At 38.7% G+C, this 23197-nt stretch overlaps 1 protein-coding gene across 4 annotated transcripts in view; it reads left to right on the forward strand.

Annotated features, from left to right (window-relative positions):
• Nucleotides 1-23197, forward strand: part of C15H7orf50 (chromosome 15 C7orf50 homolog) — a 129588-nt gene that overhangs the window by 101183 nt on the left and 5208 nt on the right. For all 4 annotated transcript variants that reach the window (XM_054842410.1, XM_054842411.1, XM_054842413.1 and 1 more), the window contains 2 exons: nt 1743-1918; nt 22107-22188. In XM_054842410.1, coding sequence (XP_054698385.1) covers nt 1743-1918; nt 22107-22188 — 258 coding nt within the window. The remainder of the gene's footprint in view (nt 1-1742; nt 1919-22106; nt 22189-23197) is intronic.

A 23197-nucleotide genomic window follows, 5' to 3' on the forward strand; every position in this document is an offset into this window, starting at 1 on the left:
AGTGTCGTCTGTTGGACAGCTGCTGTAGTAATCTTTTAGAAACACTTTATAAATGACCACCCTCAGTGTTTTCCTGGGCTTTGTGTGGCTGGATTGTTATTTTAGTAAGTACCAGGGTGGCTTTTCCAATGCAAACGTTGTTTCCTGTATAACAATTACATACCTCCCTGCACCCTAAATATTATTTCGTTCTCAGCATGAGTTATAAAACGTCTTCTACACAAATGCAACATATGTTGCTTTTTTACACCGGTTTGCACATGGATGCTGGCTTTTCCATAAAAGTAGCTAAAAAGTATTTTAAACAAAAAAACCAAATCCTCTTTACTGTCCCACTCCCATTTATTCTAATTTCTGCTTTCTCGCCCTTTTTTGGTCTTTGAAAACAGTTGAAAAGACGAGTCAGGGTAAACTTAGATGATACATGAATTGAAACTGAGCAAATGTTTAGTCCTCAGCAGGTGTCTTTGGCAAATAAGGTTGTGTTCAGGTATTGTCTTGTTTCACCATCCTTTGCTTGAATGCCAGAAAGAATAATGTTATTTAGCACCATGTCTGGATTTTCATTTGAAAGCACTCGACAAACACAAATTGATATAACACTATGGATTTGTCAGTTTATAAAGTGGTTTTACCCAATACGGAGGGGTTTGGATCCCCAAAAGCTGCTTTGTCTACCGTTTTGTATGATGATTATCAGAGTAGTTAGGAAGTAAATCTCTCTCTCAGGGAAATCTTAGGAAGGGCCTTAAAAAAACAGCTATCTAGTATTAGACCAGATGCAATATTTTTATGCTTCTATTTGATACTTAACGGTTCAGTGAGACTATTGGCTGGAAAGATAGGAATGAACCTCTCTCAGACATCTCGGAGTCCCTGGAGTCAATCTCCCCTTGCTATGGAACAGTGTTTTATTTCTACACTGTGTGATCTCACACTGGATTTTTCCCTGATAAACTCAGCGTATCTATTTAATGCTCTCCACCTGTACATGAAATACTTATTTTCATTTGGGGTACACCTATGCATGTATTAATAGCAATATGGTTTTAGATGTGAATATTAACCATTCTGTTTGCAAACCTAAATAAACGTCAACCTTTGTGGGATACGTGCGTTTCCATTTATTGAAGGTTGTGCACATGTTTACCCAAGATTGTTAGAGGATCTCCAAGAGATCTTGGACGAAGATGGTAGTTGTCACATCATTTCCTTTGGCATAATGTAGACAAATCCCCTGTGTGGCAGACAGAGGTTTCCTCAGTCTGGGGAAGTGTGACATTACACAACAAAAAGCCCCAGCAACTAAGGATCTTAAGGAAACCCTACTTCTCCCACTTAAATGTGTGTATGCTAAAAGAAATCCATACCCTTCCTCCACTATGGAACAGCCTCTGCTGTTCACATTCCCCCCTTAGGATTGAGTATGGGAGGACAAAGAGCCCAGCAAATTTTAGATACAATGTTTAATCCGTAGCTAGAAGGTGCTGAGATTACTGTACTGCTGAGAACGGTATCATCGTCTGTACAGGGCAGTTCTACAGATTTCTGCAAGTGCAGTATTTACAGTTCTGTGAATTGAGCAGAATAAAGAGGTGATGGAAGTAAAGTGAACAGTGAAATTACGAAGCTTGAAGCTTCTGGTTTTAAAGATTACCTGTAGCCTTCAATTGCATTTACGCATATTTTGTTCACTTTCTGATAGAAATATAAACACTTTCTTTAAATGTTGATTCTTTCAGGCAACAAAAGAAGAGGAAGAACTTACCGCAGAGGAAAGGAGGAAACTGGAAAGAAAATTAAAAAAAGAACGCAAGAAGAAGGAAAAACAGCTGATGAGGGAAGCTGGAATCTCTACTAAAAAGGCAGAGCCCAAAAAGCAGTCGGGATCTGAGCTGGCTCTGGCCTATTTAACCAGGTAAGAACAGTAAAACGACTGCAGGTGCTCCCTACAGAAGTAGACTGTAAACCATGCCAGAAATCCAGAACAAGCTGAACCAAGTCATAACACATTAAAGGAAATTGCTGCAGTTAAGTACTAAGTTAATGTTTCATCTCAGCTGACACCCTAGCATACAGTTGATCACCCCATTGTATTTATATCCCAGGAACAACTGAGAGATGTTAAGTACAGTGCAAACATTTTATAGAAAGACAGCTCCTGTCCTGAAGATCTTATAGTTGATATATAAATATCACTGGGTTAGTTGCACTTACAGAGATGAAAGGCACATTGCAGAAAAGATTGCATTAAGGAAATTAGTTTTGTTTCTTGAGTGCGCTGTTCTAAGCAAAGGAGTTCCAGTTGTTCTCTTTATGTAAGCAAATTGCATGAAGCGGTTAAGCATTATGGAGTCTGAATTTAACCGCTTGCATGATGTTCGGGTATTTGTAAATTAAGATGGGATTATGCCCCTATTTTAAAGTTAATAGTGTACAATTCTTTATGTTTGCATACCAAAGTATACAGCAAGTATAGTGGCTGATTTCAGATCGGAAGCAATTACTTCATCTAGTTAGCACACTTATTTAGAATACTTAAAATTCCAACATAAAGCAAAGTCTATGGTTAAACTAAAGAATGACAGCAGAGCATTCATAGTACCCTACAGACAGTAAGAGGTCATGTATAAACAGGACGATAGTGTTTAGTTTTTTTCCAAGCTGCAAAGTATACCCTGTCTGTGAAACCTCCAGAAGACTGGTGCGTTACAAATAGTGGGTTACCACGTGGAATAATTCCAGGGTTGCATCTCTGGCCGTGCTCAAAACTGAAGCATCCAGACTGTCTGAATTGTTACTTACCACTCTCAGTGGGGAGGGAGGAAATTAATTGCATTCCAGGCAGAGGGACATGTGCATTTTTGTTACATAACCCTCAGCACTCAGTGATAGCAAAATGACAATAATATTTTTGATCTGGAAAACAGCTGGAGTAGTTCACCACTGTTTGGAACTGCAAAAGGATTGACAGTTAGCTTTGAACCATCTGCTCAGACTGTGCTCTGGTATGTGTGCTAGTAAGTGGTGGATCTCTAGACAATGGATTTCAGGTTATCTGTGTGGATTTTTGCCTTGTTAGGTGAAGGAATATGAAACTATATTTGAACTAATATTTGAACCAGTTTGACTCTAGAATTTCACTTAACCTGTACCAAATTGCCTTGAAGTAGTAAACCTGCTACGTCTTTTGGTCTTGTAATACGCAGAGTTCACGGGCTGTATGTACAGCAATAAGTCGTGAGGGATTATTTTGGCAACAGACAATTCGCATTTTGTAGACTCAACAGGGATAGTCATAAGATGCTGAACCACCAAGAAAACGTAACCATAGACAGTGTTCTACCCCAAATGTGCCAGGACCATCTTGCACCGTTGTAAATTACAGAAAAACACTTAATCCTTTTACAACTCAGACACTTTTTCAACCCAGCAAGATTGGAAAAAGGAACAACTGGATTTAAAGTAATCAGAGAAGTAATATATTAACTTGGGAAGGGAAACTAAAATCTGAGCTCTGGAAGTCTGTTGCAAAACCCTCAGCAGCTTCAGTGGGTCAAGGATTTCAGTCTACATGTTTTTGTAGGGCTACAGGTCTGAATAATATGTGGGAGGAGAAGTTAATCTTAGAGATGCAAGAGATTAATATAATTGGAAGTAAACAAAAAGGTCCCATGGATTTATGTTTTGCACCACCTACAATAAAAAGCCTTACATAAGGGTTGCTAAGTGAAGTGGCATCTTAATTCCCTGATGACGTGTGAGTCTCCTGTAGGACAGGTGGAACTTGAAGTACCATACGATAACTAAAACTGTCATTTTTTTTTTATTAATAGACTTTTCGCAGTATGAGAGCACAACCATATGAGACTTTAGCCTATGACAGGAAAATATTGAATTTCTTTTACTGAAATTTTCTTTGATAACTTTAAAAGAAAAATGCTAAAAAGCATTCAGTGAAAGATTTTTTGTTATACGCCTAGGCTTTCGACATGCAAGGGAAAATTGACTTACTTTGTAGATCATACATATTTTAAGAGGTAGTGGTTCCCTCAGAGTGCAGAATCATCTTTTCTGATATGTGAAGTTCTTCACCAGGAGAATAAATTTCTGTTTCAAGCATAGGGTCAGGGAGAAGTAGCAAAGTTTTACTTGGAGGAAATAAAATAATAGTTACTGTTAATTATAGTTACGGTTAATAATAGTTACTGTTTTGTGGGGGGTCCTGTGCTTAAAAAGCCCTCCTTCTGCACCAGCTTTGTATGTTCCATTTAAAAAATAAAACAGAAGTAGCAGGCAGCCCGCAGGCAGCACTCCTCTCTTTGCTGAGGCACGAGGTGACTCCTGCAGAGAAGTGCCTCGTCCTCTTAGCCGGCCGCTGCGGGGGTCTTCCTAAACTCCGAGCACAGTGTGCTACGAACTGACCAGTTCTTCCAAAGGTTTGCTATTGGAGTCTAAACCCAAACAAATAATACTTTGCCAGCCTGTAGAGAGGTCAACTGATCAGTTTATTGGAGGACCATCCTAGCAATCGAGAGGCTTTTTTCCCCGATGCATATGGGATGGCCACGTGCCACAGCAGCTGATGCCAACGAGCAAGCTGCAGCCCCCAGCTAGACCTGAGGGTGCGAAGGGTTTGCCCTCTGGGCTGGGTGACATAGCCCAGGCTTTTCAGCTGCTTTCGCATTTGAATGAGACCAGGACAGGCATCCACCAGGTTTTTACTCCTGATAGAGGAGAAGCAGCCAAATGGCTCCTGGTTTTTTCCTCTCTCTCTTTGTGTTGGCCTGTGAGAAAAGAAAAGGTGGAGAAAAAATGTCTTTGCTCCACCAATTTTTATATCACCTTTTCCCTCAAGGAGATAAGGTCGGGTGGTTTCCCAGCGCAGTTGTAACGCAGCAATCGCAGCATGCCTGTGGAAACAGAAGAAAGTTACTACCATCAGATTTCCAGCTTGCTGGGGCAGCAGAGAGGAAGACCTGAAGATATACAGAGGATTAAAAATAGGGAACTAAAGCAAAAAGGGAAGCAGAAAGGTTATAAAACTATGAGAAGGAAAAAAAGAAAATGTGGAATAATGAAAAAAAAAAACACAACAGAGTGATACTGAACAGAAGAGAAAAAAAACCTGTAAAATTACTGCAGAAGAATAGGGAAAAGCAGGAGTGAGGAAGTATTTATTAGTGGTTGAATGAACTGCACAAATCTCTGCCTTTTAATGATGACATGCCTTTTTTCTTTATGATAGTAACTGACAGTTCAGGTTTAAAGCCAAGATTAGAATGTCTTATGATTTTGATTCTTGGAAAATATAAAATAAAAATTCATCCTTTTCTCAGCATTAAATGCCTTCAAGTGAAAAGATGTTGCAATTCATGAGAATGGTAATTAGACTTAATTATAACCTAACTGACCTTCTGTGGTGTTAAAATGTTGGCAGAACTTGTTTGTCTTGGCAAGCCACTCTCTCCTAGAAACATTTCTGTTCCTGCGTTTGGCTTAGAACGTTCATTGCTATCTGGATCTGCACGTATGGTTTTCTCCACCACCCACCAAAGGAATAGACAGGGGTCTGAAAAGATGTCGCTAAAAGTATGTGGAATTGCAAGATTGATATAATCCGAAGTAGAAGTAATAGGTGTTATCGTTATCTGGATATTGCTGTGAATTACCTAAGCCTTGCAATACTATTTATCACTTGTTAAAATTTAAAAAATAAGCTGCTGGAATACATTTCTTTTCTTTCTATAATGATTTATGTTATACTAGTAATATATGTCACCAGAATGTTTCCCAAGGCGTTGTCTTTTCAGTTTTCTTTATAGATCTTACTTTCCTCATCCCTAATTTAAATTTAGGTGAGATTCAGAGAAGGTCAGAGACTTTAAAGGAATAAAAGATGCTTATAAGAATAATACAAAGCAAGGGAGCATTACAGAAACACAAAAGCGAGACACAGAATTTCCCATCAAGTGGGGAAATAGTCTGACTCTGCACAAGGTGGTTTTTGCTGAGCGCAGCGGCAGTACTGCTAGAAGCTGTGTACAGCCCGGGGCGGTTGTTTATCTGCTGCGTTTGCGGAATGGAAACAGATCCCAGTCCTCGGTCAAACTTTATTACAAACAGTGCCAAGCATGGGACATTTTAAAGCTGAAATGTTGCTCTTCCTTTCAAAGAACATAGAAATCTGAGGGGCATTGCTCTGTGTGTGTGTGTCTGTATTTATGCATGTATTTATTTGTTTATATATATTTTATGTATGAAGTGTGTCTAGTTGATATTTACCCCTGCTGGAGCAGAGGCCATCTGGAGAAGGGCATTATAGGTGGCTTAGTGTTCATTCAGTGTTAGCATCTAGGAAGTTTCTGAAGCTTGTCCTGGGCAGCAACATTTGAGATTTGTGGCCGAACAGCTGAGATGAAGGTGGCCCTTCAGGAAATCACAAAACCATTCATCCTACCACATTTGGGACCAGATGACTATATTGAAAGAGCTTCTGTGCAGGGACAGTCATTAACGTTGAAAAAGAGTTTCTAAATTTAAAGTACATTGAGTGGGCTTGTGTCACATTTAGTTTGCTTTGTTGATTCATAACATTTTGAAGCTGCTTTTCCTTTCACAGTTTAAGTATTTTTTTAGCCACGGTCTGTGATGACTTTTGGTGTTTGATTCTGAACTTAAGTTTATGTCATTCTCATTGCTGCTGGCCTTAATCTTTATTAATTTCAAACTTGGCACTGGTGTTGATGTTTCACCATCAATGGCTTAAGCTTTTAGATAGTAAGAGTAACCAATGCACTAGAAATCTAAACATACACGGATTTTTTTTCTTCCTCCAGAGACAGACTCCTTGGGTTCAATAGCAACTAATATTAGCATTTAGTGTCATTTCTCCTTCCTCCATCCTCCGGGACGGAGAATGAGTTTCCTTCCTGATAGGGAGGTGCAGCATATGTAAAAGCTCATCAGTTATCTTGAATTTCATAAACTATTGGAGAACTGCTCAAGCGATGAATCTCAATTAGCAAAAATAATACGTGAACTTAAGAGAAGCTATTGTAATTAGACACAGCAATGTTGCTGAATTCCCTTCAACAGCTGGGGCTTAAAGGTGTCTTGAAAGAGCAGCTTTTCCTCAAAGATTAGGGGAATAGTGATAGAGGCTAGTTTTGCTTTAATTATCATAGGGTTATTTTTTAAAGGTTCTGGGGCAGGCATTAGCTATGGATGTAATTAATCTATTCATACATGCTTTTAGTCATTTTGTCACATTCATTAGTGCCATAAGAAGCCTCATGAATCCAGAGAGTCAGATACAGGATAAATTTGCATTTGGCGTTGTTCAGCAGCTGTGTTCTTTGTGAACTTGGGCAGGCACTTGCTACTATCTGATTTCAAAGGCTTGCACTTTTCCTAACGCTCTAGAGATCAGTGAATTTGTTTTAGCACTTCTCCAGCTTTCTATATTGCTTGACTTTTGATTTGTACCAGGGCCTGACCTGCCTCTAAGTGGGATTCCTCTCCTTGACCTAAATCAGCGTATCTGTAAAACTGAATGTTTTCCAATTAATGTTAATAATTGGACTGATCTTCCTCGTTCTAAAGGAAGCCACCGTTTCTGTTTGTGGCAGAGAAAAGTAGTCTTACTAAGAGCGAGTTACCTTATCATTATCCTACACTCCCTTGTGTAACTTCAGTACCCCACGGCATCTGATGAAGCCGCGTCAGTTTGTTTGCAGTTCCCTAGCAGCCCCGGCATTACTCAGAAACTCTACAAAGCTCTCTGTTGCAATGCCCACACCTTTCCTATTTTTAGGGTGCCAGTATGCCAGCAGTTATTTCTTGTGGGGGTAGGTGGAGAGGGCACATTCACTCTACAGATCTGGTGCTGCTTTAGGGCTCTTCTGTGAATGTACTCATGCACATTATCTCCTGTGGAAGGCAAAAATTTCTCTTAGTGTATATGAAGCAGAAAAATTGTTCTGCTACGTTGTACTTCTTATTGAGCAAGGTTTTCTAATCCATTTTATTGCCCCACACTTTGTAAATAACTTCTTCCCTTCCTGGTGTTTACATCCTTCACGTGGCTGTATCGGTTTTCTCAGTCTCACTGCCCCTTCGGTGAAGCGGTACATCCGTAATCCTTCATCTGTTGCTAGTCCTTCCAGACGCTGATGTGCTCTATTGCTCTTCTTTGAACTTCTCTGCCTGTGTTCGTTCTGGAAGTGCGAGACCTGAAGGAAATGTGCTCTTTTACTGGAGCCACCTTCCAGCTTCACGCAGAATGGACTTGAGAGTCTGTGATTCCTTCCTGCTCCCTGTCACTCTGGCTTTGGTTTGAGCCATAGCACATTGAGATTTCACGTTTAATTTGCTGCACACTGAAAACCTTTGCTTTTTTTGCCTCTCCCCCTTTCTGAACTGTTACTCAGTTTTGTGTTGACAGTGTTGGCATGAACATGCCAACTATAGCCATAATAAATTTTTCACTGACTGTGAAAGGGACAGTGCTTCTCATTCTATTTCAGCCTGGCTGCAGCAAGTCAGATACCCTACCATTTCAGAGTTGGATTTATGATATACATTTCCAGATGTTAGTGTTCTCATTATCATCTGATTATTCAAAGTATGCATTTAGGATTCTGTGAATGTCACGTTACGCTCTCAGTCATAGCACTGTACAGCTTTTGCCTGTTTAATCAAGATGTCTGGCGGCAGCCCGACTTGATGATTTTCAGTCCCTGAGACACACTCATTGACTTCTGGATTCACTTTTCTGTATCTTGGTGGCAAGTGATACGCAGAACTGTGTTGGAGCCATGCCAGTGCTTTTCTAACCCCTACATGACATCTCCAGGATGACATACTGTGTAGGAATTGCTTTTAAACCGTTGTTAACTTCTTGGTGGGTTAGCTGCTTTTTATGGTTCTAACACAACAATTTCACTGCTTTGCAAGAAGCACATTAACATCTTACCCTTAATTTAGGGAGTTCATACAGATTACTGTTCCTTATGTATATCTTGTCTCTTTTTCCACCTATAAATACTCCAGCTGTCCAGACAGAGTGATCCAGGCGTTGCCTGAAGAAGGCTCACCAAAAAAAGGAAGGCAACAATTTTGGTCGGTAGCTCTTCCATGTGAGTCCAGCTTTGCAACGCAGGTTGTTAAAGAGATGCCGGTGCGGAAGAGAGGAAGGTGCCTGCATGACGCTGTGCTGTGCAGAAATACCGACTCGGGTCTGGAAGCTGGATAACCAGGTTAACACCCAGATGGGCCCGAATTAAGAAGTCATGGCTCTTGGCAAATGAGCTCAGGCACTGCACGGAGCTGATTTATAAGTTACACTGTGGGCACTGAGGCCTCTTTAGCTGTTACTGAAGATAAACTTGTCAGTTAAAGCTAATGCTGACAAATAATAGTATTATTTACTACATAATTCCAAAAACTTCATCCAAAAGTAAGAACAAAAACCAACTTAAAGTAGCTTGGAGCCAATCTCAGCTATTTTTACCAAGAATTTCTGGGAAGAAAATGAACCATAGGAATATATTCTGGGTATCTGTAATACTATCCTGGAAATGTTCCAGATGGACAGAATTACTTTTTTAATAATTTCAGTCATTTCTAGGAAGTCCTCTCTTCTCCGGTGTATCAAGTTTTGAAGCACCTCGGTACTTGCAAATATTTTTTATGTATTTTGCCATTTCTAGCTTGCTGGGTAAACAACTCTGGTTTCTAGAAACAGAACAAGTGCTTTGAAGATTCCGAAATGTCAGGCTTTAAGACTTACAAGCGTATTGATAAGTGGAAGTTCCCAGATGTTGCAGATAACTCTGTGGTATTTTCAGCTCACTCAGAAGTAGGAAGTCCATCGCGTGATTTTCCAGCCATACTGGTAGATGGTCATGATGCACCTCATTCAACTGAGCTTTGGAAGAGCAGCCGGACTAACACTACTCTCCCCGAACCAAACCTCTTTCTATGGGGAAATGGTTTTGGAGTAGCTTCTTAGCCCTGTGCTCTGCGCTAATGTATGGCTTCAGAGGAGAAAGCAAGGGAAGCTCACGTCCATGCTAATTTTTTCTTGGTCAGAGTCAGTAGCTGTTCTATCTTTCTAAATCTGCTCATTGTCCTATTTAGTTTATGGCAGAGGAAAGAGATTTCTTCTTATAATTTCCATAACCATAAATGGTCACTAAATTTAACAAAAAGGGAGAAATAGATTAGGAAACTCTAATCCTGCTTTGTGGCTCCAAATCAAATAATTCATCTTTCTAAATCTTTGAATTAATTTTATGGAAGGTCACAAGTACCCATCTCAAAGCATATTTCAGTAAAAGCTGCAGAGTGATTTACTTTGAAACCTTCTGTCTCTTTGCGCTTCTACCATTTTTTCAGTGTGAAACAAAGCTGTCAAAATATTTACTTGGGCATTTGGTTCAAACATTCTCATAGGGAAATACTGTATTTAATAGCATCATTAACATGAATTCACAGATCCTTTCATCTGACATCTATCATTTACAGGATCAGCTGAAAAATATGTTACTGACTAGCCATCTCCATCTTTAAAGGGATTTTTATTTGTGTTTTTTAAAAAATATTTTCTCTGTCTTCTCTACATCATAATAATGGCCATTTGCTTTTCCATACTACCTTTCCTGATAGCATATCATGGCTGTATTTTGACAAAATAAATGAAAAATATTTTGACAGTAATTTATTCACTTTTGTTATGACAGCTTTTGAGAAATTGTTATATTACCCCATTTTTCAGATGGATAAATTAAACAGTGATGAAGTCTGTGACTCACCAAAGTCCTTGTACTATCCCAAGGTCTCCTTTCAAGCAAGTGACACGAGGAAAACTAGACATAACTTTCTTCCCCTCTGACCACAGGCTCTGTTTTCTTTGGCCCTACGCCAACGTCTGGTCCCAACAGACCTGTAGGATTTTTCTTAATTCCTTATTTTGAAAGCGGACTTTGCATGGATTTTTTCCTGTAGTGGTGTCTCAAGACATTCCTAAAGGCCACTAGTGTCTATACAAACCTCTGGGTGGGCATGCAATGTATGGATTAATATTCCAAACCCTTCTAGCTACTTCAGGAGAGGTTTCTGTCTTCTATGACTGGGCACTCCTTGCAGTTGCAGTCCTTTGCAGTATTGCTGCAAATGACCAGGGCAGCTTTATTCCACTTTATTGCTGGTGATAAAACTAGGAACAAAAATTCCCAACTTAGCCAGCTGGAGGTTACAGACAGCGCTTTTATTCTCAGTCACTTATATAAGATTTTTCTCCTGCATATGATCTTGTATCAGATGAGATTGGTGGCTCTTAAGATGACTCGTCCTCATGTGCCTGAGAAGGCTTCCTGTGCCTTCTTGGTGACCTGATTTTTTTCAAAGTTTAGTGTGCTTTTATTTGTTTATAATTTTTTCAGTAGGATTTTTAAGGTCGCTCATAAATTTTCACGTATATGTTGTCGCAGCTGTAAATTGTATTAGCAGTAATTAACCATCGTGCTGTAAAGTGCTTCCTCAGATGGGAAAAACTAGATTACATGTGTTAAGTCCATAAATATTGGGGTAAAAATAGTGAAGGTTTCTTTGCCTGATTCTCTTTCCTGTAAAATAACATCTTTATTTCCAAACCTAGTTAAGAAAATTTAATGCATCCTTTCTTAATGACTCTCATTTCCAGTAAAATAAAATTTAGTATAAATGAATTTTCTTAACAGTTTATTAAATGTAGTCATTAGATATTTCTCGTTGAGATCCAGCTTTCATCTGTCCATAGTATTATACAAAAGAGGTTGCATCTAATTAAATAATTAAGCAGCTTTAATATATTATTTCATCTGAAATGATGTTTAGAAACCTTGTAAGACATGCTAGGGAGATTCAGAAGCAGAAGTCTAATAACTGGCCAGTCTGCTTCAGGACCGTATCCTGACAGTAACTGCACCCCTTCATTGCTCACTGAAGTTGTGGGTGCTCAGCGCTTCACACAATCACTTTGACCTTTTCGATTTGTCTTGGGTAAAACTTGTGCACTATTCAGGTCAAATAAAACCAGAATAATAAAAATGGCCCATTATATGTATTACAACAAACTGCCTCTTGATATTTTTAAGCTAAAAGCAGATTGCAGGGCGTATTTACTTTATCTTAATAAAATGTTGTTTGCAGTGAGGCTTCATTGAAGGAGAATGAGGCTTTTTCCTCCCAGCCTCTGAAGTCGGCTCTGCCCTGGCTCTCCAAACTCCTTGCTAGCGCCTGGCTCCGAGCCCAGGCATCCCATCCTTAACCATCTTCTGGGTTTCAGAAAAGGCATTTTGTACTCACCCATCTTCTTCCATTCAGACTACATTCTTGACAGGGCAGAAATGCAAAAGGGAAGGTTTTATGTGTTCTCAGTGTCATAAAATTTAGATCTAGGCTGCTTACTTCCTCAGACACATTCAGACTATTCATCCAATGCCCAAATAGTCAAAATAGTGGTGAGTAGTTTCATAGCTCTAGGGAATCATTTAGTCCAGTCAACCAAAGCCAAAATTAAAATTTAAAATGCAGTCAGCAATGATTATTAATCAATTAGCTCCAGGGAGCCATCAGGGCTTCCTAGCCAGAGTTAGAATAACAAGCAATATTTTTGAAATACTAAAACTGGATCCTTAATAAAACTCGTCTCCTGCTTCACACATTTATTAATATGATGATGCCCCAAAAGGTATCAGTAATTACTTTTATATGAATAAAATGGAATTGGAATGAGAGCCATCTGCAGGAAGCAGTAATTGGCAGATCAGTTTCTTTAAGCGTAGATTACTTAAAATCTTACTAACAATGCACATCGCAGGATATTAGAAAAGGAGAATCTCATACTGTCCTGAACACCGCAGTGCACTGGCAGATTTTATTATGCAGCGAGAGATACCTGAACATATCAGCTAAATCCAGAAATGTGAGTGGGCTGTCAACTGTTTTTAGGTTGATCTTGATACTTGCATTGGCTTGTCCCTTTTTAAAACTCTTCTACAAGAAGAGGAGCAAATCGTTCTGTAAGGTTACAACTTAGGAGACTCAAATGGCCAGGCGTCTGCAACGCTCTCTGTCCTTCTGCCTCTGCCATACTTCCTAATGAATGCAGCCGTGAGATGTAAAAAATGACAAAGGGTTTGGTTTTTTTCGAAAGCTTCTATATATGTTCTTGTTGGTCCAGAATAACCCCAAATGGGATGTCCTCTCAGATGCACTGTAAAAGCCATCTGTGTGATGCATTATTTGAAGAGGGCTGCATGGGGCTTCCTGTAACAAAGATGAGCTATGTCTAATTAGCCAGCAATAAAAATACTTGGATTTCATTAAAAAAAAAAAAAGCCCACGAATGTAATTTCTGCAATGGTGTATCTAGAGCTACTTCTTCACAGATGCTGCTGGTGTTCAGCCTACCTGGCCGTCCTCATTCAGATTGCCGAGGGTGGGTTGCACCCCTCGCACCCGTCAAATTCACTGAGACCACCTCCATGGTCTAAGCAGCTCCTGTTCCTCAAGGACGTGGGGAAGCCCGGTTGGGAAGTCTGCAGGAACAGGATTTGAATCTTGTGGAGAGGAAAGGAGGCCAGGCGGGCTCCCCGCAACTGGGCCTAGATGTCCTGGAAGCTGACATTCAGTAAGGAAGAATGTACGTGGTGCTGGGACTCAGCGCAGGTAAGCGTTTGGCATGCAGGCATCTCGTCAGCATAACGAGAGAGCATTCCTTTTTCATATTATAGTCAAATGTTACTCTGGAGTTTGGATCTGCAGAAGAACACTTGTGATCTTGTTGGCTATGGAAGTCTATTGGGTCTTTGCAAAGGTAGAAACAGCATGGAAACACCCAGCCTGAAGTTAAATTAAAGACATCTGGTTACAAAAAGCAACACATTTCAGCAGCGTTGCTGATCAGAGGCCCAGCTGGATTAGACACCTTCGTAGGCTGCCAGCCTTCCTTTGTAGCTTCAGGGCTTCTCGAAATAGCCCATGCATAAAACTAAACAGCACAAACTTTCAACTCAGTAGACTGAGCAATAAATTGGCACTTTGGCATCCTGGCTGGTTCAAAGCAAAATCGATCGGCCAACATCTTCAGTATTCAAATTCTTCTCCAAGTGGTCGTTTCTTCATGCCTCCTCAAAAACTTTCACAAGCAGTGATTTCAGCCTGATTTCAATCTATATGCTCTTCAAATCCCTCCTTTGAAATGCAACAATTACTTTAAGAAATTAATTTTTTCCTTTGTTCTTAATTGTTTAATCTCTTCTATTATTCTTTTCTTCTTTGAAATGCTGGGGGGGGAGAACTTTTGAAAGTTTTAAAGCTGATTTAAAATAAACAAAGCAATGAAAATGTGTTACTAGTTGCAACTGAGCTTGAATCCGTGCCTTGGCAGGAGAACTCTGTACCACAGTTGGACGTTACGTGGTGTAATGGTAAGGCAGAAGAGAAGTGACCATATTTGCTTTTCTGGGTCTGGTAGCATATCCCTCATCTGATCATCAGAAAGCGTTTATGTAAATGGATTGTTGCCAACTTTTGAAAAAGATTTTACTTGCAGCTGGCTTCTTGCATGATTTTCATACAGACTATGGGGCCCTCTTTATCTCCTCGTACCCCCCAGGATGTTCTTCATGGGAGGGAGGCATAACAGTTGTTTTCATTTTCCCTTTCCCTTATTTCTGGTCTGGGCATCAGTGTGACCAGAATTAAGTGCAAGAAAAGATGGACATCTGGAGAGGAGATGGGACTTCAGCACAGCAGTGGGATAGCACTTAGCCGTATATTCCTTGCAGGAGCAGAACAGATTGGCTGTGAAGGGCTCAAATTCTTCTTTTTTCTTCTGTGATAATTCAACTCCTGCTTTGTCTTCTTTTTATGAATGTATGTAAAATAAAAAGCACATTTAGCTTAATGATATAGTAATATTAGCTGTGGGCTTTCAAGGCTACTGCTGACCTTTTTGTTATTACTGAAAACAACAGAAAGTTCTCAGCCTGTTATTACTGCTATATATATTTTTTCAGATCAAAATGCAGTTTTACTGCAGGCAGGCTAATACAGATACCAGCAGCTGAATAACTGTACTAGAAAAAGAATTTTTTAAAAAAAAGAGTTGTAAAGGGTTTTTTTTTCTCCAGTGGAATGCTGGTGGCATTTGCAGGTAGGCTGGGTCTATGAAAAGTCGACAAGTTGAATCACAGCAAGATACTCTGCGTGTATTGTACCGTATGTGAGAGAGATGAGCTCTACTGATGACCCGCTGTATGATTTTTGAGGCATTGTTACAATTTTCTGGGTCAACTTTCCTTTCCACTTATCATCTGCCTCATCTGTTTACACTCGAAGCTCTTCAAGGGAATGTCTCATGTTGGGTTTGAACAGTGCCTGTAGTGGGGGAGGAAGGGGATTTCTAGCTTGGCTGAAGCTTCAGGACGCAAACAAAATATAAAACATTACAAATAATGGCAAGTGATAAAAGTACATATAATAAAAGATACGCTGTGATAAACATTTTATGTAGGTTTTATCCAAGCTTTGCTTTGAGGCACAAAGGCCCTTTCCTTTGACTTTATAAATACTTTCTAAGAAAATTCTGTGACCTGTGTACTTTGCTGTACAGATACAATCTGTCCTTATACTGGACATCAGGACAAAAATGGGACACTGAAAAGCACATTTATTTCTTCCTGCATGTGTGATTCCTAAATCTAAATAAAAAGTCAAAAAAAAAAAAAAAGCCTCCTCCCCTCACCTTTTCACAAGTCTTTAGTCATTATACTGCATCTAAACCAGATGGAAGAATATATTAAAAATTGTTTTTAAACCACAGATTGAGAAATGGTGCCAGGATATTCAACCAAAAATGTGGCACTGATTCTAAAATCTGTTGACAATTTTAGAAAGTTTTCTTCTGGCAAAAGAGCTCCATTAGCGTCTCTTCTTCTCTTCCAGGAAAATAAGGAAAACCTTTATCTGAGTCATAATTTAATTAGCTTCCAAACTGGATTTGAGAATATCAGTATAAATGTATTAACTTTCTCCAGGAATTGGAGTTGGGAGATAAACAGTCATCCATAATGCGAGAAAAACACAGTTAAAAATAAAGGCTATGACTCTCTCTTATGTCTATATTTTGAGTCCTGCCACAGATTAGTGTGTCTTAAGATTTTAACTACAGCCAAGTCTTTGAAAATCTATTTAGAATTTAACTTTTTGATATTTTTTCCCAATGAGGAAAATCAGCATCACGCGTGCTTGAAATGCGATTTCCTCTTACCTTGCAGTGAGCACTGAAGCGCACCGCAAGGCAGCTTTCTGGGCATGCAGGCGTTGACAGACATTCAAAAACTATCTTTTTAAAAGTAAATTCGTTTTAAATGCCCCTGAGAGAAATAGAAGAAATTCTGAATACCCCCAATAAAAATAAACACTTTTACATTTCCTTTTAAATAATTGTATGTGTTATAACTGGACAAAAAAATTATTATTCCTACTTCACTATATGCACTATAGGGCATATATAAAACTTCCATCCACATCCATATATTTTTTTATATATCCATATAAAACCTCCATCCATAAAATGGCTCTTCTCCCACAAGAACGAGCTGATGCCAAATTTCTGCTCCCTTCCAGCGGTTCCAGGGAGCCTCTTTGAGGTGCTGGGTTCCCGTGCTCACCTGTTGGCCATATGTAGCCGTACACTCACCGCTCAACTGACTTTATAGCAGTGTTCAGAGTTTCCAAATTCAGCCCTTTTAAGGGCAGTGAGCTTGCCTTAAACATAAGTGCGTGGTGTTTTAAAGTCACCGCTATTGCATGTATTGCATTGTGAAATTTTACAGCAAATCGCTTGAGTGCCAAGCAAGGCTTTAAATATCTTTAAGGGTTCTTTTTTTTTCTTTTTTTTTCTTTTTTTTTTACAGTGTGGTTGCTCTTTATTGAGGAAGCACCTGTTACCCATGTTTTATGGGTAGGGCAGTGAGCGCAGAAATGATACCTTTTGCCCTGTTTGCAGAGCACTTGGGGAATAAAACATTTAACTTGATTCCTGCAAGCCGTAACTTCTGCTGTAACTTCTATTCAGCCTTCCGTGTGGGACACGTAGAAGAACATAGGTGATCCTTAAAGAACATAGGTGATCCTTAAAGAAAGGTTTCAGGGTGATGAATAACCGAGCGTATCGGAACAGAAGAGTACCCAGATAAATGGGGTGAGAAGAATGTGACAATTTGTGTATAGTGTTGGCAGTACACTGCTTTTAGCGTTTTTCAATAGATCTTTTCAGTGTAACCCTGAATATGGTGTAATCAACCAGATCTGTTTATCTGTCCCTCCTTTGAGATTCAGTGAAGCTTGAGACAGTAAGACGTAAGGGTCCTCATGAGTAAATCACAAGAGGGCAGGAGGAGGCTCCACGCTGACCTGGTCCTCAGGGCTGGAGAAACCTTTCAAATGAATTCCTTGATGCTAAGCCTGGGCTGTATGCTGGAGAAATCTGAATTTGGCATCACGGTGCTTTACTGTGGATAGGTATCCAAGCTGGAGGGTGTATCAGAGGTAGGCTGCACAGTCAGTGGCCCAAAATTGGATGCAGATGTCCCTGCATTTCATGTGCAGCAGTGCTCTCGTGTCCTCTGGAAGCTTACCAGCAGTCACATGTCTGTCTGTCTTTCTGGTTTCTTAAGACTTGTCTCCTACCCAATGATCTTTTCAGTTGAATGAGTAAAATGGTTGGTTCTCAGCACAGTGCTTTTCTACACGTAGGAGATTGTTTGATAATTGAGACAGCTTTGTAGTGTTTTGTCCTGGCCAGCAAGCTAAGCAGAGGCATTGTGTTGTCTTCCTGAATCCAATTTGTAACAATAATGTTTTTCTCTTACTGGGTTTCTGGAATCAGTTTGACTACTTTCCCTTTGCCTTCTCTTTCTGCTAGGACATCCCAGGGAGCGCTCTGCCCTGCGTGCTACCAGTTGTCTTCTGTTTGCCTACGTACTCTGCGCAGAAAAATGTCCTGGGTTTGTCACAGTGTTGAGATGGGATGTGGTTAAGCATTTTAAAGGCAAATTACGTCTGTGGTGAGCAGCTGGGAAGGTGCAACTCAGTCCTGTTTTGGGAATCGATTTGTGTGAGATTACTTTAAAGAGAGGCTAAAAGTCATTTATGAGGTAGATCAGTGAGAATCTCGGGCAGTTTTTCTACATGAGACTCTCATGCTAAAACCCAAAAGCCCAAATGTAAAATTCCCTAAGCCGCTCGATGCATTTGATTCATTTCCTCTGTATCTTCAATTTCAAAGCCATTTAGGAAGATCTTTTGCACAAACATAAAAGTTCTCTTTAACTAAAGTCAACCAATGTATGTTTTCAATGAGCTAGAGCTCGTAAGAAAGATTCAAACATTAACTGTGTAAAGAAGGCAATTAGTGTTTGTACAATATATTGAAAATTAGCCCTAGGCATACTGGAAAAATACATGTTTTATACATGTATATTTTTCATCTAATTCCATAGTTTATATTAGATGTGGGCATAGATACTCCTAAAGGCTACCAAAGTAATTCAAACCATGAAAGAGGTTGTGATTGTCTAGAAAAAGTTTTTTTTAAACTCTAATGTAGTTGGTCTTACTCTGTATATTTAATCACTCAAAGGAAAAGCCTTTTCTACTGCTGTAGTATGTCAAGGAAGCTTATCTGCAAATAAACAGCAAAATGAGACCTCTTTTGTGTTACAAAGCTTTAACTTTTGTAGTTTAAAAGTTGAACATTTCTAAAAATGTACTAATTATGTCATTCTGATAAAAGGAGATACCCCTCTCACTTTGTCATGGAGTGATACTTTCCATAGGTTTTAAAGCTGTCATAGGAGCAGGAAAAAAAACATCATAGGAATCAGTGGAAAAGTTGTATTTTAATTACTGTTGGTGGGGTCTAATTACAGGGAGCGACTGCCACGTTATCCGTCTTAAAGATTGCGCATCCATTATTGTGAGTGTTTTGCCCACAGTGTGATAGGAAGTAAGGTCAAGAGAAGGACCCTTTTCCTGAAGGGGGGGAACAGGAATTGATGCAACCATGGCTAGAGTACCGGTTAAAACCTTGGGAGCATTTTCTGAAAATATGAGTACACCTATAGTCATTAAGGAAAACATGACTTTTTTTACCACGCTCATTCAGCATTTGATTCTAGTAGGACAGAGTGCAAACCTAAAGAACCGATTTGTGAGGCTCCAGTGCTATAATGGCCACAAACGTACTTTCTGCTGTTGATGATGTTAAAATATTTGTTGTTTATATGAATTATTATGGTGTGTATAGAGTGAAACCTTTCAGGAAGAGCAGCTGAAGCTTTCAGGTTTTTTCTGCAAGAGAATTCAGTAGAGTGAAAGTCAACGTGGGATCTTAGATGCAGGAGTGTAGTGGCTTGCCTTAACGTGTAGAAGAGAGCATATGGTTTTGGTAATAGGCTAATAAGAGCAATTAACCTTATAGTGCACTCATTTGTTGGTCTCAGTTGTTTATAAACTAGGTAATAAAGATATTTTAACATCCTATAGCTTTATAGGAGATTAGTGAAAACAGGCTGTATTTTTCAAGTTAATGCCTAACAGTACTCAGGTGATAGTGTGAGTGGCAAAAACATAAAATTAGCAGAGAATAAAATATTTAGAGTACTATGTGGTGTGTCTAACCAACGAATATAATTGCAAATGTATAAATACATAGCGTAGTTTAAAGAAATAAAAACGTGTTAAAGGTTTTCATTAGAAGAGGGACTGTTTTCACAGGATGCGGTCATAGATCTGTCATTCAGCTTGTTCTCGTCACCTTGCAAAGATTATAATGTAAACTGTTTCCAGGCTTATTTAACGTAAAAAAGAATTTTATATTTACCTTCTTCTTCTGTGCAAATAGACAGCATTTCTTATAACATCTTCCATGTAATTGTTCAGAAGGATGACCCTCATAAAAGAATATGTTTCTTTTAACAGCAAGCACCACCATTGTCTTCTTTTGGTTTTTTTGAAGGAGTTGTAGAAGTGAAGTCACTTCCTGCAGAAATTCCAGTTTCTTAGTTAGGAGCTACTGCATTTGCCTGGCAAACAGAGAAATTGGGTACAAATGAGCAAGTAGCTTGCCCCACAAACTGCACCCACAAGAAAAACCCTTTTTACTTCATTCTCTGTCAGCTTCTTGCATTACAGGTGGTGTAATTTTGACAGTTGTTGTCCAGTTGGGCACCTTGCTGCAAAGGCAAGTGCCACCAAAGGCTGAATGATCTCTATTTTGCAAGTACTTTGGTTTCTAGGTTGATGGTGATGGGAGAAGGATGGTTTCCCCATCATAATAATTTTTTATTTGATTCTATAATTTTTGGCAGTCAGCTTTTGGGCTCCTGCTTCTGCGCAATATTTGTTTTGCAAACTTATGCCTATTTATTGACAATGTCCCAAAAGAGATCTCTAAATCAGTTCATTTGTGGATTTAATTTGAGCATGTAAAATATGATGTATTGTGGTTTTTAGTGTTTCGTCTGTCCTTCCTGGTTTACTGTTATTTGTCTGATTTTTCCCTTATATATTGGTTACAGACAGTTTAGCTAGTGATAACCCTAGTGAGTTGTTGCTGCTTTTTCTTTATCCTGAATTTGAAAGTCAAGACAATATTTTTTTCCTTTTGGGTTTTCTGCAGAAGCTTCCATGAAACCCTTGTGTACTAATTTGTGGTCTTGGTTTTTTTCTCTTTCATTGAATTGACAGAACAATGTATTTGCTGGTGCAGCGTTCACCGAATATGAGGACTCTTTTGCTTTATTAGACTTGACAGTGTTTAAACAATACTAATTCTCATACCCAGCTGGCTTTTCAATTGATTTCTGTGCTCTCTTGTTGCTGTGTAAAGCAAGCTGGAACATTAAAGACATCTTGCATGCTACCCTCTGGAGGCTTGTTTTTCTTTAGAGAAAAATCAAATAAGTGTAAAATTCGTTGGTTTTTCTCCTCATATTTTCTTCTGGATCTTTAAATGATATTTGGTTATACTGGCAAATTTTCTACATGTTAAGATGTTAATTTTCTAGCACATACTTTTAAAAAACAGTCTTTTAGTGAGATTTGCTAGTTTGCTCATAGAAATAAATAGGTCGGTCTCTTCATCTAAATCAGAATATACCAGCTTTAAAATTATGTTGACGATGTACGTAAATGTGCCGTTTTACCCAGTTAAAATTTTGTATATTTAAAATGTGTTTGCTAAACAGTCAAAGAACAGTTGCAGATGTTAATAATTTGTTTTACCCGCTCACTTTTAACAGCATTGAAGCAGCCTGATGTTCTGAGCTAAATATTGGAATTAGAATTCCTGGGGAGAGCGAGACATAAAAAGCATTTTCTATCCTGTAAAGGTCAATATTTAAGTCACACCTTTAAGCAAATCCAAGCCTTAAAACATATGCTCCTGAAAAATGGTTTTTCTGTGCCCTGGAGAAGTTTACCTGTGATGGGCTTCAACCATTGCTGAGCTGACCATTCTAGCACCAGTTTCTCCTTCCAGTTCTCTAGAGGCTGCTTAATTTTATATTAATTTCAGTTTATTGGGAAATATCAGCTTTCTGAAACCCAAACTTGATTCCTTATCCACTCCACCTCCCCAAACACTCAGGAAGCCCCACAGGATTTGGGGCTCTTGGTTGTCGTGGATCAAATGAGGGCAATGACCCCTCCTAGAGGACTGCTCAAAGGTGAGGAGGGAGACTTGATTTTTAACTTCAGGGAATCAGTGCTTTCTGATGAAAATTTATAATATTCTTGGCTATAATGTCTTCCTATAATCTTTTTGCTTTTTGCACGGAAGCCAGGTAGCCAACTGTCGTGTTCTTTTTTGCCACTCGTACAAAGTGTGCACTAGTATCTGTTTCACATAATGTCATGAAACTCCATGTTGTGCATACAAAGTCACTTGGAGTCATTGTAGGAAATATTGTATAACTAATGAATATTTTGATCACACAGTATTTAATTTAAGCTTTTTTTAAAATTTATTTATTTTTTATTTACTACAGCTGGTCTGAAAACCCAGACGAATGGAAGTTTCAAAAGACAAGACAAACCTGGCTTCTCTTGCACATGTATGATAAAGAGAAGGTTTGTATTAACGCTGCTTTTTCTCTGAACAAAAATTATATAAAGTTTTATACATTATTTATAGCTATTTTTATTAACCAAAAGTTGCTAGTACTAGCCATGCACTTTTCTAATATTTTTAAGTAATTTATAAATAAATTATTATGTTTTGAACCAAAATGCTGAATCATTTTAATTACTTATAATTAATTTTTTTATTTTGTTGGTGATCATTCTCCTGTGTATCCTAGATTTTTATATTTGATAAATGTCAGGCATAAATAGAGCAGATACATGTTTTATATAAATCTGGAGCTTACTGAGACCTTGAGTCATATCCTTAATTTGAATTTCTGAATGTGGAACCCAATACTGTAAACCACGATTCTCATATTGCTTCAGATATCTCTGGCTCCATATAAGATGTACAGCCATATTGCCAAGATGTTAAAATAGCTTTCTCATTAAAATATAAGTGAAACCTGATGTTGATTGTAAAAAGCATCAAGTATAACCAGAAGCTAGGTTTGCATTATTACTGAAATCCATTCATTTCATAACTTAAAAACCAACATATATTGAATTTCCAATAAGCGTCTGACCATCGTGGTATTGAAGGGGGGTTTCAGGTCATTCATTTGGTTGTGTAAGAGAACAAACATCTAGCCATTTGCACTGTGCCTTACTTATTGATTCGTTTAGTTGACATTCAGTTAGTTTTTGCTGATTTTTTGTGTGCAAACATTAAACATTTAAGCATACCAATCTTCCTGACCCAAATTACTCAGCAGCTCTTAAGCCACTCACCTGACACAGGGTGTTACCTTTATGATTAAAAATACTTTTAGAGAACCAGATAATTAAAAGCAGAGATTCATGAAGGCAAAAATGTTCACGCAGTGTAATACTTTAAAAAGATTAGTTGCAGAATACATGTGATTGTAGGTGTCTAGGTTGTTTGCAACATCTTCTATTTTTAAGTTTCTCCTTTAAAAGTCTTTAGCAACCTTTCAGAATCAATATATGCTCT

The sequence above is a fragment of the Grus americana genome, chromosome 15, assembly GCF_028858705.1.
Source record: "Grus americana isolate bGruAme1 chromosome 15, bGruAme1.mat, whole genome shotgun sequence".
NCBI lineage: Eukaryota > Metazoa > Chordata > Aves > Gruiformes > Gruidae > Grus > Grus americana.